The sequence below is a fragment of the Scyliorhinus torazame genome, chromosome 5 (genome assembly GCF_047496885.1).
Source record: "Scyliorhinus torazame isolate Kashiwa2021f chromosome 5, sScyTor2.1, whole genome shotgun sequence".
Classification (NCBI taxonomy): domain Eukaryota; kingdom Metazoa; phylum Chordata; class Chondrichthyes; order Carcharhiniformes; family Scyliorhinidae; genus Scyliorhinus; species Scyliorhinus torazame.
The window spans coordinates 252605880-252621088 of record NC_092711.1 but is presented as its reverse complement, the minus strand read 5'-3'; the positions used below and the strand labels follow the sequence as shown (position 1 = coordinate 252621088).

Genomic DNA, 15209 nt, shown 5'->3' with positions numbered 1-15209 from the left:
GACGTGGATTGTTCAAAAGGTATATCTCATACCTATTCTGACGAGCTGCGGTAAGATGCTGACCATTCGCCCCATATCCCTGGCATGGTACTGGTCATGGACCTGACGTGTAATATGAGGGCTTACCGAAGCTGACTGTGGCCATAAATGTGGTGATATTGTAACAAAATCGGCTGTACCTTCTTTTCCCGTGACTGTGGCTGTAACCTTGACTGGCCATTCGGTCTCAAGTAATGGCCAGTATTTGTCCTCCAACTCCCTGTTTCGTCCAGTTCTGTCATAGGCCAGGGTAACGTGATGCAGTGATAGTGGCTGTTCAATGTCTAACGTCCACCACTGGGGGGTGATAGAAATATAGCACTGTTGTCTCATCCTCCTCTTCGCTGATCCACCCACCCAAAGTCACTATATTGGAGCTCCTGCTGGTAAACTACCATTTCTGCCGCTTGTTGGGATCGCAGATCATCCTTTTTCATTACATACTCAGTCTTAACCTTTGTAACTGAGCCTCCTTCTTGGCCTACACCCTCCTTCCAGTAAAATCTGACTGCCCTTGCCATCTGGGAAGGGTCGTTCTCTGTCCAATTCATGTTATTACATTTCACAGCAGTAACCACAGAAGGTGGTAGGCAATGCATTAACATAGCACAGTATTGAGGGGAATTCTGACCATTTTGATACAGCAAATCGCCTGACTGCCCCCGGTAGATTTCATTAAAACGCCCCAGACATTCCTATGGCTCACCAATCTTCCTAGGTTTTAGGTCTAAGATAACAGAAAGATTCATGGGCCCCTGAAATGTGCTATTCAACGCATTCAAGATCTGTGTCCTTCTTTTCTCTATTTGCTCTCTTTTTTTTTAAAACTTAAAAATGTTTGAAAATTCAAATTGAATTACTGCAACTTGCAAGCTTAGCTCCGATCTCAACTCAGAACTAAATTTACAATTTGCTTAACACAAACTTGTATAACATTTACAACTTAATTATTTCTTTATCTTAACAATTTTTTCTTTTAACAAGTTTTTTTTTCAGTTACATACATACTGTTATTAGCAAAATCAACTATCATAAGTATTAGCAAAATCAATTATCATCTTCAGATTGACACTTTTTAAAATGGTGTCCATTATCTTCTTTAAGTTTCTATTAATCTCCAGATAAAATGAGATAAACCTTATTTCAAGTAAGTAAAATTTAAGATTCTGGCAATTTCAATCAATTGCTTTCGAAAATAATAACTTTTATCAAAGAGGTGGAGAAACCCACTGGTTTCCTTTAATTAATTCCAAACGTAACTTTGCTGGTGTTCACTGACTCAAAGGAAAGGTATCCGATTACACTGCAGACTGTTATCTCAAGGCCTGAGTGAGAAGCACTGTCTGTTTTCAACTCCGCCTGCTGCTGTTAACCCTTTGAGAGACTTCTGCTTCAACCTCACAATCTCAACTAGACCTCGGAACTTTACAGTCCAAGGAGACAATTTTAGCTTAATCAACTATATATTTAAAACACTCACACATAGAGTTGAACCATCTTCAGATTTAAAAACAGTTATACTGGACTGAACCCCCATTTATTTAAGTCACATCAGCCTCTGAACCCCGATAATAGACTGAACCTTTATTATTTAAAGTCACATCAGCCTCTGAACCCCGATAATAGACTGAACCTTTATTATTTAAAGTCACATCAGCCCAAAACCCTAACCCAAGCCGAAACAACAATATGAAATCCCATCAATTAAAGTGCTAATCCCCAGACTGACCTGTGATTTCGTTGAGGCGGTCTTTCTGTGCCAACCGCGAGTGACCAGACTAATCAGACGATAAGAAGAGGGGAACAATCAATGCTGGTCGTTTTCCATTTCTACATTGAGGGCCCTTTGTTCCCGTCCTCCTGTTCATAATCAGTCTAATTCTGATTTCGCAGTTGGAACAGGATCGCCCAGAGAAATCCCAGTTTTCGGCACCAAATGTTGATCTCCTATTTTCTTTCTCTGTCAGTCTGGCCTCAATAAAAGTTGAGACGGATTCGCACGTAAACAGAAGTTATTTATTTAGCTTGCAAGCTTAATCATCTTACAGAATGTAACAGGACGTCCTGCCTCTTACACTCCAGAAAACGACTGAACTAACAGACAAAGGGATCTCTGCAAAATCAGTTCAAATGGTATCAAGTTTCACATACTCGACGGACATAGGTCAGCCTAGGTCCCTCCTGACCTGTTTAATCCATTCTGATTGGCTCACTTCCAATCCCTTTCTCTGGCCCCTATCAATGCATCCTCACTCTTATAGACACACCTCTTCCTGCTTTTTCCATGCGGTCTCAAATTCCTTTGTCCCTAACTGCAAAAATCAAAGTGGCTTATTTCTACATTACATTAACTAGTAACTCTAAAGTAACTATTTTATATCACATTCGTCACTAGCCCACCTCTGCATGGGTGTGGCGCCAACAATTTTCTCCTTTGGATCCCTGATCTGATGTCAGGGTATCACCCCACTGAAAATACTTGGGCCACTCGCTGTTCAAATATCTACGGAAGACTTCCTCCCACTCGCCACGACTAGCCATGACTATTTCGAAATTTAGGGTATTGGAAACTGATCAGGTAGGGGTCTGGTTTACACTAAATTCCCTCCCACAGAGTAGTCCCAATTCTCTTGGTATCCAAATGCTAAATATAGTTTGTAAGCCTCGCATTCCAGATACCTAGTTTATGGCCCAATTTTACTGGTAGAAATCTATATTAGTCCTTCATTCACTTAAGACTGTCCGTCACATGAGGCATTTGCCCTCTTAATTCAGGCTCAGATGGAGTGTTGGAGAATACTGGGTTGAAGGGTTCGACTTTGGAGCAATGTATCACTTCTTATCGAAGGACCGTCTAGGGTGCCAAATGTTGTACCTGTAAAATCTCAGGTACTTGCGATCAGTTCACTGACTCAAACATTTACCTAGGTGTCTTTAATAATGAGGAGAACAAACCACAAACACAAGTTCAAATTCAACAATATTTATTAAACACAATTAACCCATAAATTATCCACAATGTATACCCGAGATAACCAAGATCAGTGTATACTACCCACAAAGATGACTTGGTAGGCCTTCCTTTCCCTCCTTCCTTCCTTTCGCTCCTTCCTTCCTTTCCCTCCCTCCTTCCTTCCTTTCCCTCCTTCCTTACTTTCCCCCCTTCCTTCCTTCCTCCCCCCACTTCCTCCCCCACCCCCCCATTCCTTCCAGGTCTGGTCTAGGTCACCTCCCATGCCAAGTCTTCACTCCTGATGTGCCTTGGGGCCTGTTTTTATCACCCTCCCTTCATGCCCTTTTCCATCTCCCCTGGCTGGCTGCCAATGATGCATCGGGAAAGGGTCTAAGTATCCAATCTGGACTCTAATTCAGTCAAAGGCAGCAGTACATGCAGGCAGTATTTAAAATATGACACCAGCACCTATATTTTTGTCACCTGCACACAATCATAGAACCATAGAATTTAGAGTGCTGAAGGAGACCATTCGACCGGTTCTTGGAAAGAGCGCCCACGGGGAGAACGTGCAGACTCTGCACAGACAGTGACCGAAACCGGGAGTTGAACCTGGGACCTTGGAGCTGTGAAGTAACAGTGCTAACCACTGTGCTACCGTGCCGCCCCAATCAAGATCTTAAAGACCGTAGAAGTGTGAAGTGATGCATTTTGGCAGAAGCAATAGACTTAATGGCACAGAAGTAAAGAACATTCTGGAAGACTACGTGCTAGAGGTGCATGTGCATTGATCCTTGAAGGGGCAGGATGTATTAGAGTCATAGAACTGGATTTTACACGCCCCTGTCAGTCCGTTTGAAGGTAGGGGCATGTTAAATTCAGCAAACAACCTGCCCACTGCCTGCCCTTACCGACTGCAATTATACTAAGAAAGATGGTGGCCCACCCTCTAGTGAGCCAACTGAAGTCCATAAGTGAGAAATTAATACCATTTAAGGGCCTCGTCCCACACCTTGCATCATTTAACCAACAGAGAGTGGAGGCCCACGCCAAGCAGATTTCTCTGCACACATTGATCATATGGAATGGATGGGACTGTGGGAGGGGAGAGTGGTGTCCCTTTTTAACTAGCCTGATCTCTCTTTTTAACTAGCCTCCTGGTCTCATTGGAAAGCCCCCCCCAAGGTGTAGCCCCCGAGATTGCCCTCCTCCCGTAGCCTCTGAAACATCAGCCAACACCCGCCCTGCCAACCACTGGACACACCTCATCATTGCCTAAGTGCACTACCAACAGTTGCCACCAATCCTGGTACAGCTACTGATACATCAAGAGCTGCCATCCTCTGATTGACCAGCAGCTCTCTCAGGCAAGACTTCCTTTCCATATTTTTATTGTTGTGGTGCGATTCAAACGATGGTCCCTAGAGCATTACCCTGAGTCTCTGGGTTACTAGTCAAGTGACAGCACCAATACACCACTGCCTCCCACTTGCTGTCTATAAGTGGCAGAAATTCTGCCTCCAGTCTATTCACAGCTAATTGGCCATTAAATGACTTGGCATCAGTTCTTCCCCAGGGGACATCCATTCTTCCCCTGGAGGGCCAGGACCATGGTGACTCGATGGACTGAATAGCCTCCTGTGCTGTACATTACTCTATCGTCTGCATTTTATGCTCCCCTAACGAGGCATTTGAAGCTGAGAACTTTTAATAAATCTGAATGGTGGTTTGTCCACCAACTACCTGCCCACCCCTGCCCCTACAGTTATTAGCAGTGGGGATGGCGTCATGCGGACCACTTACCATTGGGCTAATTGTGGGCAATAAATTCTATTTAAGGGCCTCATCCCTCCACCACCCCTGCCAGGATTTAATCAGGAGCTGGATAGACCTGCACAGCTGATTTAGCACACGGCTAAAGAGCTGGCTTTTAAAGCAGACCAAGGCAGGCCAGCAGCACGGTTCAATTCCCGTACCAACCTCCCCGAACAGGCGCCGGAATGTGGCGACTAGGGGCTTTTCACAGTAACTTCATTTGAAGTCTATTTGTGACAATAAGCGATTTTCATTTCATTTTCATCAAGTGCCCAGCCTAGTGGATGTTCCTGCATGGGTTGGTGATGTCTGAGAATAGGCATATCTCTCCACCCCCGATTCCCTTCCCTCCTCATGTCCTTTCAAACCACAGCTCCCTGCTCCTCTTGCCAGTTTGGCACCCACAGGTGGGGGAGGCATGAAATTCGCTGGGTGGCCTTCCCACTGCCATCATGCGTTCCCCAACTTCACCACAATTTTATTGGGGGCGGGCAAGGCCCAAGGTTGTCCACGAATCCTCACCCCAATTATTACCGACTTCCCACCCGGATTTAATCGTGAGATGAGCTCCTCCCTTAAGAGCCCTTTTCCACATTGGGTGCCACCAATGTGGGCACCAACCCACAAGGTCTCCCCCATCAAGAACCATAACCACACCTCCCTGACCTCACCTCCCTTATTTACCCTACTCCCCAAAACTTACTTTATCCTGGATTCCAGGCCTTAGAATGCGGAGAATGCTTGTAGTCCTAGTCCTAGCCACTACTGCTGCTGGGAATACAGAGCTATTGGCCAATCTGATTGGCTCGCAGCTTTCTGAGGCAGGAATTCCTCCTAAATGACAGGAAGAAATCCTGTCTCCAGCCGATTAATGTTCCTCAAAACCTCACATCTGAAAATTTCCTGTCCATCTCCAAATCCTGATCAAACGCCACAGGTCTCTGTCCCAAAATGCTGGAGAATTGTCAACATCTGATTGGATGGCAGCTCTCTGAGGAAGGACATCTTGATCCAGAAGGGCAGAGGCCCAAACTCAAATACATTAAAGGCAAATTGACCGTTAAATGTCCACAGAGAATATGGTGTTTCCCTCAGCAGGTTCTCCCCAAACCTTTTAGGCAAGAGAGGGGGAAATCCAGCACCTTGTTTATTCAGCCCTATGATTCTTATTTCCAGGGAGATGATTTATACCGTATTACCACTAGAGGTCACTGTATTAACAATTTGTTAAAATATTCGTAACAAGTATAACATTGCATTAATGGCATTTTCAAACTGCAGGCCTCCAAGTTTTCATTCAGGATGTATGGAAATCTGTCAACCCATGCTATTGATTCTAACCAATTTCATTTATAGAATGAAAATCAGTGCATTTGGTCTTCACACTAACACTAATTGTACATGTATCTACTTAACTTAATTTTAAAAAAATATTATTTTGAACTGTGCTATTAACATTCTGGAGTAAATTATTACATGATTCTATGGAAAAAACACATTTATTTTTCTTCCTGGCCCACGTTTATCTCTGAACCAAACCTCAATAAAAGGCAGATTAACTGGCCATGTATCTAATTTTCTTTGTGGGACCTTGCTCTGCCACCAAGTTGCTACTATGTTTATCTAAATAATAACAATGACTACATTAAAATAAGTAACCCATTGGCTACTAAAGGATTTGGGACATCCTCATGATGTGAAAGGTTTTTTTTTGCTGGCCAAAGAGAAACTGTGTTCCCACCGTACATGACATCCTTATGTGTTCTATTAAAAGTATGGTTTAAAATGTACTTTTGTAATTAAATGCATTGTTAAGTTTCTAACAAAGTGTTAATACTATATTGGTCGAACTTATAATATGTGGTGCAATGGGAAGGGTTGTTTATATCTGCTAAAAGTAAAAAATTAAAGTGACAATATTTTCCATACTAAATTTTCCTGATCACATACATTCATCTACTGCTGACCACTCAGGTGCAGTAATCTTACTCTAATTAATAGCTAAGAAATTAAGAGAAAGACAAACATTCCAAGAAGCATATGAAGAATAAGAAAAGAACATTTAAAAAATGTTTAAAAATATGTAAATATCATTTTAGGCTCAATCAAATATAAAGTTATTAACATGAATATAAATGGAACAATGTCTCAAGGAGTTCAGAGAATTTGATAATGCAATACGCTATGACAGTAAAGTGGATAATTAATCTGGAAATATGTTATTGCCATGAAACATATTGAAGTATTGTTTCCTACAATTTAATCTTAGGGATTTCCTTTTTGGCAGAAATAGCGTTGATGAGAGGCGTGATCGAAAGCAGGTTCTGTTAGATGAACCACATAGTTTGACAGTGATGTATAATTTCTTAAAATGGAATGACCATGTAAGAGCATCCTTTTGTTCAAAGCACTTCCTTTTTCTTGTTGAAGAACGCTACTCTCCCAGATATTTTCTCTATGTCAACCTTTTGCTGGCATGTCAATCCTCAAATAGGTCTCCTTTCCTTTACTGTTTTACTAACATTACTAATGTGAAAGCAGTTCCTAATTCAATTTACAGAGCACTCCAAAGCCTATCGGTCCTTGGAAACCTAGGATTATGCAAAAACACTCCTCAATTTATGTAACCAAAATGGTCTAGCTGAAAGAAAGCCTTGCTGGAGTGTCTCCAAGCCATTGATAAAATTGATACCTTCTGGTTAAGCTTACATTTTCTATAATTGTGCTCACTAAAGTTAAACAGTACAAAGACATAATTGTTTTAACAAATCACAGAAGTTGCACTGTTTAATTTAACTGTGATATAGTTTATTTATACTTGTTAATTGACATCCTCCGAGTAAAAATCCAAGGTAATTAAACAAAAGGTATAACATATCACTTGGATATTGTAGAAAGAAAGAAAAACGGTGTTTTTGAACTGGCATGACTTCAGTACTAGTGTTTGAAGTTAAAGGAAAATAAATTACTTATATTTTCTGCTTGATAATAGTTTAGTTTCTAAAATATTGGCTGAAATTAACACCCCATGCCTTATTAGGAGCTTAGGTTATACAGATGAAATGAACGCAGATAGCAATGACAGCTTGAAAGGAAATAACAAAATATTTAAAAAGAGGAATCAAAACAAGTGAGTAATATCTATTTTGAAAATGTTACATTGTGTTTTACAGCGAATAAAATATAGAATCTAAGGACAGGATAATTGAGAGTTTCAATACTCTAGACTAGGCTATCATAAACAAAATTATAGGACACATTTATATGTTTCTTAAATGAAATAAAGATGAGTCACACTTACACAGAATGGCAGTGTGAATTTTATACGGGACAAACAAAGCCCAAACGACTACAATCATCGTAGCAGTCAAATGCTATAACATGTACTGTTATTGAACTGTTTCCTTATGGACCGTTATATGTTTCAGTTTATTTACAAATAATGTAACAGTTCAATTAAAATATTAACTTTTCTGGACTCTCTATTTTTCAGCTAAACATTTGGGAAGCAATTTTTCAGGGCTGTTCGAATTCCATTATGACTGCTAAATCTTGCAAGAGAGCCAATCTGTCAGGATAGGCAACAGAACCTCCTCCACAATAGTCCTCAACACCGGGACAGCGCACGGATGTGTGCTCAGTCCTCTACTGTACTCCCTATACACACACGACTGTGTGGCAAGATTTAACTCCAACTCAATCTATAAGTTTGCGGATGATACGACTGTGGTGGGTCGTATCTCAAACAACGACGAATCAGATTACAGAAGAGAGATAAATTACTTGGTTGCATGGTGTACCGAAAATTACCTCTCTAAATGTCGGAAAGACCAAGGAACTGATCATCGACTTCAGGAAGAGTAGCACGACACACACTCCCGTCTGCATCAATGGCTCCGGCGTGGAGGTGGTCGATAGCTTTAGTTTCCTGGGGTCACCATTACCAACAGTATGTCCTGGTCCACTCACGTTGATGCAACTGTCAAGAAAGCCCAACAACGTCTCTACTTCCTACGGAAGCTAAAGAAATTCGGCATGTTTGCATCGACTCTCACAAACTTCTACTGATGTGCCATAGAGAGCATCCGATCCGGTTGCATCACAGCTTGGTATGGCAACTGCTCTGCCCAAGATTGCAAGAAACTGCAGAGTGTGGGGAACTCAGCCCAACGCATCACACAAACTTGCCACCCGCACATTGATTCTGTTTACACCTCCCATTGCCTTCTTCCAGAGCCTTCCATCAGGCAGAAGATTCAGAAGTCTGAAGACCCGCACATCCAGACATAGGAACAGCTTCTCCCCCACAGCTACTAGACTCCTCAACGACTCTCCCTCAGACTGATCTGTTCCCTGTAAGAATACTATTCACGACGTCCTATACTGCTCTTTCTCATTTATTTGCTTTGTTTGGCCTCTTGTTCCGCACTGTAACCAATCACTGTTTAACAATGTATCATTTGTCGATGTACTCTGTTGATTATTCTTTTTTTTGTCTTCTATGTACGCACTGTGTACGTTCCCTTGGGTCGCAGAAAAATACTTTTCACTGTACTTCGGTACATATGACAATAAATCAAATCAATCAATCAATAATAGGATTTGTGCCAATGGGATCTTAGAATGTGATCTTCCCCACCCCCCACCGGTGACATGATCAGGTCCTCGTCCTTTCTGGGCGTGAACCTGAATTCCATTAAATGATTTTATGCTGTACCTTCCAGTCCCGTGTGATGTTCCCTCCCTGGCAGCATCACATCACACCCGCACAATTCACTACTGATTTTTGAAATCGAAAACCAGTTGTGATGATCATGCTGTGGATGCGGAGGTGCCTGTGTTGAGAGCTGAGGCTAGACTTGGGGACAGTGTCAGTCATCATTGAGAGAGGCAAACCTTTTTCCACCAATGAAAGAAGGCTTCCCCTTATGTCTGATGGGGGTGGAAAACCCGCTTGCCAGAGAACGAGGGGTGCGTGCTGGTCTCCCCGAAGTTTATGTGGACGGGGGGGGGGAGGGGTTCCTCCACAGCCGGGGGGGGGGGGGGTGTTTAGTGTTTTCACTCACCATGGCACCCTTTAAAGATGGAGCCCCGATCTCTGTAGCCAGGCTTGCTGGTTCTGTGGCATCGCATCGCCGGCATGATGGCGCTGAACATACCCACCAATTTGTTTTCTGACCAAGTGTCAGAAGATCTGGACAGAAAATCTGGCTGTGTTTCTGGGGAGGAACACGCCCATTTTCAATTGGAACCGGACACTTTGATTTTTTTCCGCACAATTCAGCCCATAGAAGTTCCCCAAACACCATTTGTATTCATTCAGCAATACAGATTGCCTGCAGCAACATAGAATTCACCCTTGGGTATTGGAATTTGTATTTTGTTTTGCATTTTGTACAGATTTTATATTTCATTCTACATAGTGTTTGCATTATTGCAAATTCTCTGCATTTCAACCACAACACTTAAGTTCCCAATAAAGCAAGGAGTGCTATTTTCAACTGACATTTTTGAAACTAAATTATCATTATACATCAATGAAGGTAAAAGTTTTATCTTTGCCTTCATACACGTGTTATGCCAATTCCAAAGCACAGTAAATACATATTTGGATACGTTTAATTTTGGATGTGAGGCTTTGCAGTTATTGAAAGTAAAAACAACTATAATACATAGTAAAAGTGACAGAAGGTTACCACAGTGAATGTTAAATTAACAGAAGACGGGTGGGTGACTAAGTTGATCCAAAGTAAAAGAACAGAGGAAAGACAAGTTACTCCACAGAGACTCAAAGACAGGAACAGAAGATAGATGATCAAAGGTGACCAGACCTGCCTAATGCCAGCAATTGCTAACCAAAAAAAAAGAAAGCACAGGAAATCGATCCTTAAAAATTGTTCCAAGTTAAACTTTATCACGATTCTGAATATAAATTGTAATGATATTCGAGGCAAAGTAGCAATTGATGTTCATCATCAGTTAGGAAAAATTAGATGCTACTATAATGTCCTGAAGTTAAGACCTCACTATATTTTTATATATGTATATCAACATGGTTAATTTATAAAAGTTTTAAAATGGGACAAAGGCTTTACAATGATCAAAGCCATTTGCTGCCTATGACTTAAACACTAGGAAATTTCTAGCATTCAGAACAGCTACAACCCCGCTGTCCCTGATAAGTTGTTAACAACTGTGTGCTTCAAAGTCCAACTTCCAAAGGAATTGTACAAAGGCCACTTACTAGACCCAGCCAATGAAGGCTACCTGTCTGAGAGGACAAAGGACTTGAAATCATCTTTGAAACTCAATGGATGAAACATCAGCTATGAAAAGGTTCGCAACAAAAGAAGATACATCCTTTGTCTAAACCAAATTGGAGAAGTAGGAGAATACACATGACCTCCCCACCCATTATCCTGCTAATTGGAGCTGCAAACATCTTCCATCAGCCAAGCAACAGCAGAACCAGGGCTCTGTTCAGGTTGAAATTGCAATTGCCTCCTCCACCATCTACACTGTTTCTAATAGAACTTCTATACTAATGCCCACAAGACTAAATCATTTCTATGAGCCTATCCAATCATCGAAGTCATGTCACTGGAAAAGTGGATTATTCAGCATCTGTCTTCAACCTGCTGGCTCTTGTGAAAGGATATTCCATTGGACATTGATTCTGGAGCCAGTGAAAGGATCATTCCTATTCTTGTGGCAATCATGTTGTCTGTCTAAACTAAAATCTTCTGGGGCCAATATCTTCTATTCCCATCCTATTCAAATTGTTGTCAAGATGTATCTTAAACACCACTATCGTATCTGCTATCACCACTTTCCCAGCAGCATGTTCCAGGCACTAATTACCCCAAGTAAAAACTTGCCTCCCACATCTCTAAACGTCCGCCCTCACACCTTAAACACACAGGAGACCATTTGGCCCATCGAATCCGCACCGGCCCCTGGAAAAAGCATCCACTAAAAGCCCACACCGCCACCCTATCCCTGTAACCCCACCCAACCTTTTTGGACACTAAGGGCAGTTTAGCATGGCCAATCCACCTAACCTGCACATCTTTGGGCTGTGTGAGGAAACCAGAGCTCCCGTAGGAAACCCACACGGACACAGGGAGAACGTGCAGACTCCGCACAATGACCCAAGCTGGGAATCGAACCTGGGATCCTGGAGCTGTGAAGCAACTGGGCGAACCACTGTGCCACCTTGCTCCCCTAGTAATTGACATTTCCACCCTGGGAAAAAGCGTGTGACTATCCACTCTGTTCATGCCACTCATAATTTTGAAAATGAAGGCCTCCTTCGTGCTAAATAGAGGAGGACACATTTGGTTGGAAATTCTAATGAATGCAGATGACAAGTGGACCGGAGCAAGACCAGGGTTCAGCTCCCGGGAATGGAAACATGCAGTCAGTCCTGGGCCGCTTCACATTGATTGAATTCGCCCACCCATGCCCCGCCCACTCCCATGACGTCACGGGATCTGGTGACACGCGCTGCTGTTGCTCTGTTTAAAGTTGACTGTAAAGGTAGAGCGGGGAGGGAGAGCACGAGGCGCCCGCGAGAGCGGGGTGGGAGAGCACGAGGAGCCCGCCAGCGGGCAGACAGAGCACGAGGGACCGGAGAGCGCGGCCATGGCGATGCCAGATAACGCCAGCTCAATCATGAGCAGCGAGGAGGCACCTTTCCCTGAGATTGTCGAGCTGAATGTCGGCGGGCAGGTGTACATCACCCGCTACTCCACTCTGCTCAGTGTGCCTGACTCCCTCCTATCTCAGATGTTCGGGCGGAAAAGCGGCTTGGGGCTGGCGAGGGACGGGAAGGGACGTTTCTTCATCGACCGTGACGGCTTTCTGTTCCGTTACATTCTGGATTACATGCGGGACCAGCAGCTGGTGCTGCCCGACCACTTCCCCGAGAGGAGCCGGCTGCAGAGGGAGGCCGAGTACTTCGCACTTCCCGAACTGGTCAAAACGCTGAGTCCCAAACTCAGCAAACAGAACTCCATCAACGACGACGCCTGCCCCAGTGACACCGAGGATGGCTCGCCGAGCACGGATGCGATCCGCAGCATCACCTCGGCCACGGCTGCTGCCAGCGGCACCAGCAGCGAGAAGAGGGCTGGTTTCATCACCATCGGTTACCGGGGCTCCTACACACTGGGCAGGGACAGCCAGACAGACGCCAAATTCCGAAGAGTAGCCAGGATCATGGTGTGCGGGAAGACGGCTCTGGCCAAGGAGGTATTTGGGGAGACCCTGAACGAGAGCAGGGATCCGGACCGGCCTCCCGAGCGCTACACGTCCCGTTACTACCTGAAGTTTACTTTCCTGGAGCAGGCGTTTGACAGGTTGGCGGAGGCTGGCTTCCACATGGTGTCCTGTAACTCCACGGGGACCTGCGCCTTCGCTCACGATCAGACCGATGACAAGATATGGACCAGCTATACCGAATATATTTTCTACCGTGAGTGACCTGTGCATCACCAACCTCTCTGCCTGCTCTTCCCCAAATGATTAGATCTAAACCCGATCCACCATCCCTAAAACTGCCCCTCAGTGCTCCTTCATGTGCCATTGCTGCCTCACCTAATTTGCCACGCTTTCCAATTCATTTGGATGGAGGAACTTTTGAAATTATTGTCTGTTGCCTTTTTATTTAAAAACACAATGCCGTTTATTAAGTTGATATGTCAATTTTGAAATGAGCACAAAGTTTTATAGTCTAGGCACGTGTTTGGTGCACAATGGGTTTGGCACATCTCCCGGTGCCTTCAGCAGCTTGGTAGATTTTGAGGCAAAATATTTTTTTTAATATTGGTCAGTTACAAAGAAACTGAGGTGAAAGTGAACAGTAGTGGTATAAGAAACTGATTTTTATACAGGGAACAGCAAACTGCGTACGTGCGCCTTTCCAAGATATTTAAAGGGCAGGTTAATCCGAGAGTGTGGGCCATATTCCAATTGTCATCGATGCAAGGATGCAAAACAGTGAACTTTAAAGAGATTTGTCATTTTCTGACAATATGGTGTACTGAGCTCTAAGTGGTTTGTATCTTATAAATGTTTGCCAAATAACTCGTAGCCTTTAAAAAGATAAACAAATTCAAATTTCATAGTGAAATAACTGTTGTAAAATTTTGGATAATTCTGAATGGGTTTCTGCCAGGACATTTGTGCAGATCTGTCCAAATAAACATTGATGTTTCTTATGATATGCCTATGTGATATTGTTTAAAAATAAAGCTATTTTGTGACTAGATCAAATGCCAAAGTCTTCACAGTTCAATTTGTATATTTACTTAAATATCAATTATTATCATTTTTATACACCGATTTAGAATCTATTAGAAATTAAAATTTTACTGCAATCAAATAATATATTTACAAAGTTAAGTTGGCTTAATGACACAATCATTTTAAATCTGAAGATTTATCCCATCTGATGACTTATCCCTCATAAAGAATTGAGTTTAGAGATGGTTCGTAAGTGTGAAGGTTTGTTTCAAATATAACTTAAAAAATCAGCATTTATTTAATACCCTGCAGTGGTTGCTTTTCTTGAAAGTAATCAATGATCAACTGCTCTTTAATGGACTCTAAAGTGCCTCACAGCTGCAAGTGCAATGACTGGATATTCATGGCTATTCAGCAGGATTTTTAAACACAAAAGTTATATGAAAGTAGCATAGACATGAGACCAAATTTAAACTGATTTAGAACTGAGACTATTTAAAGTTTCCTTACTGATCCAACACCAATGAGAATTACATTTTAATAAACCATTGTTAGTTTGACATGGATTCGGTCTGTGCTTCATTGTTGTCAGTCTTTTCACATGACACATTGCAAAGAATTATGATGAACTTTATCTTTCCTGTTGTAAAAATGTTTTAATAGTATATGCTAGTTAACATTGTTAATAACCAACTTGCAAATGTTACTGGCAATGTATTGAAGTTTCCGTGCTGTTAGAGAAATCCTCATTAACCCAAGTTGTTTCCATAGATGTGTCATTTCAACTGTTGGCAATTTATCTTGCTCACAAGTTGAGGCTCAGTAAAAAAAATTCTTGTGCAAGCAGCAGTTATCTCATTTCTGTGTGCAGAAAGGCTGCATTGAATCTTTGAATAATCAGTAGACTTAATATATTGTTTCTGTTTTCTATGATGTTCAAATCAACCTGCCCCCATCTTCTTGTATCATTGCCTTGCCCAGAACTCTGGTATAAAATAGAAATTAAGTTCAGTCACCTGCTGATATATGGTTCTAATTGCATACACCAGATCATGGGAAAGATTTGGGAGTATGAATTTGATGGGCCATCTTAGACTCTTCATCTCTCTGGTATTTTTGTGAGATATTTGTCCTTATCTGATTGTCTTGTAAAATA

At 42.4% G+C, this 15209-nt stretch overlaps 1 protein-coding gene across 1 annotated transcript; it reads left to right on the top strand.

Annotated features, from left to right (window-relative positions):
* Positions 1–12334: 12334 nt before the first annotated feature.
* Positions 12335–14083, top strand: LOC140421041 (BTB/POZ domain-containing protein KCTD8-like). The gene has a single exon (XM_072505351.1). It carries the CDS (start codon positions 12452–12454, stop codon positions 13289–13291), a length of 840 nt encoding a protein of 279 aa, XP_072361452.1. The 5' UTR covers positions 12335–12451; the 3' UTR covers positions 13292–14083.
* The last annotated feature ends 1126 nt before the right edge of the window (positions 14084–15209 follow it).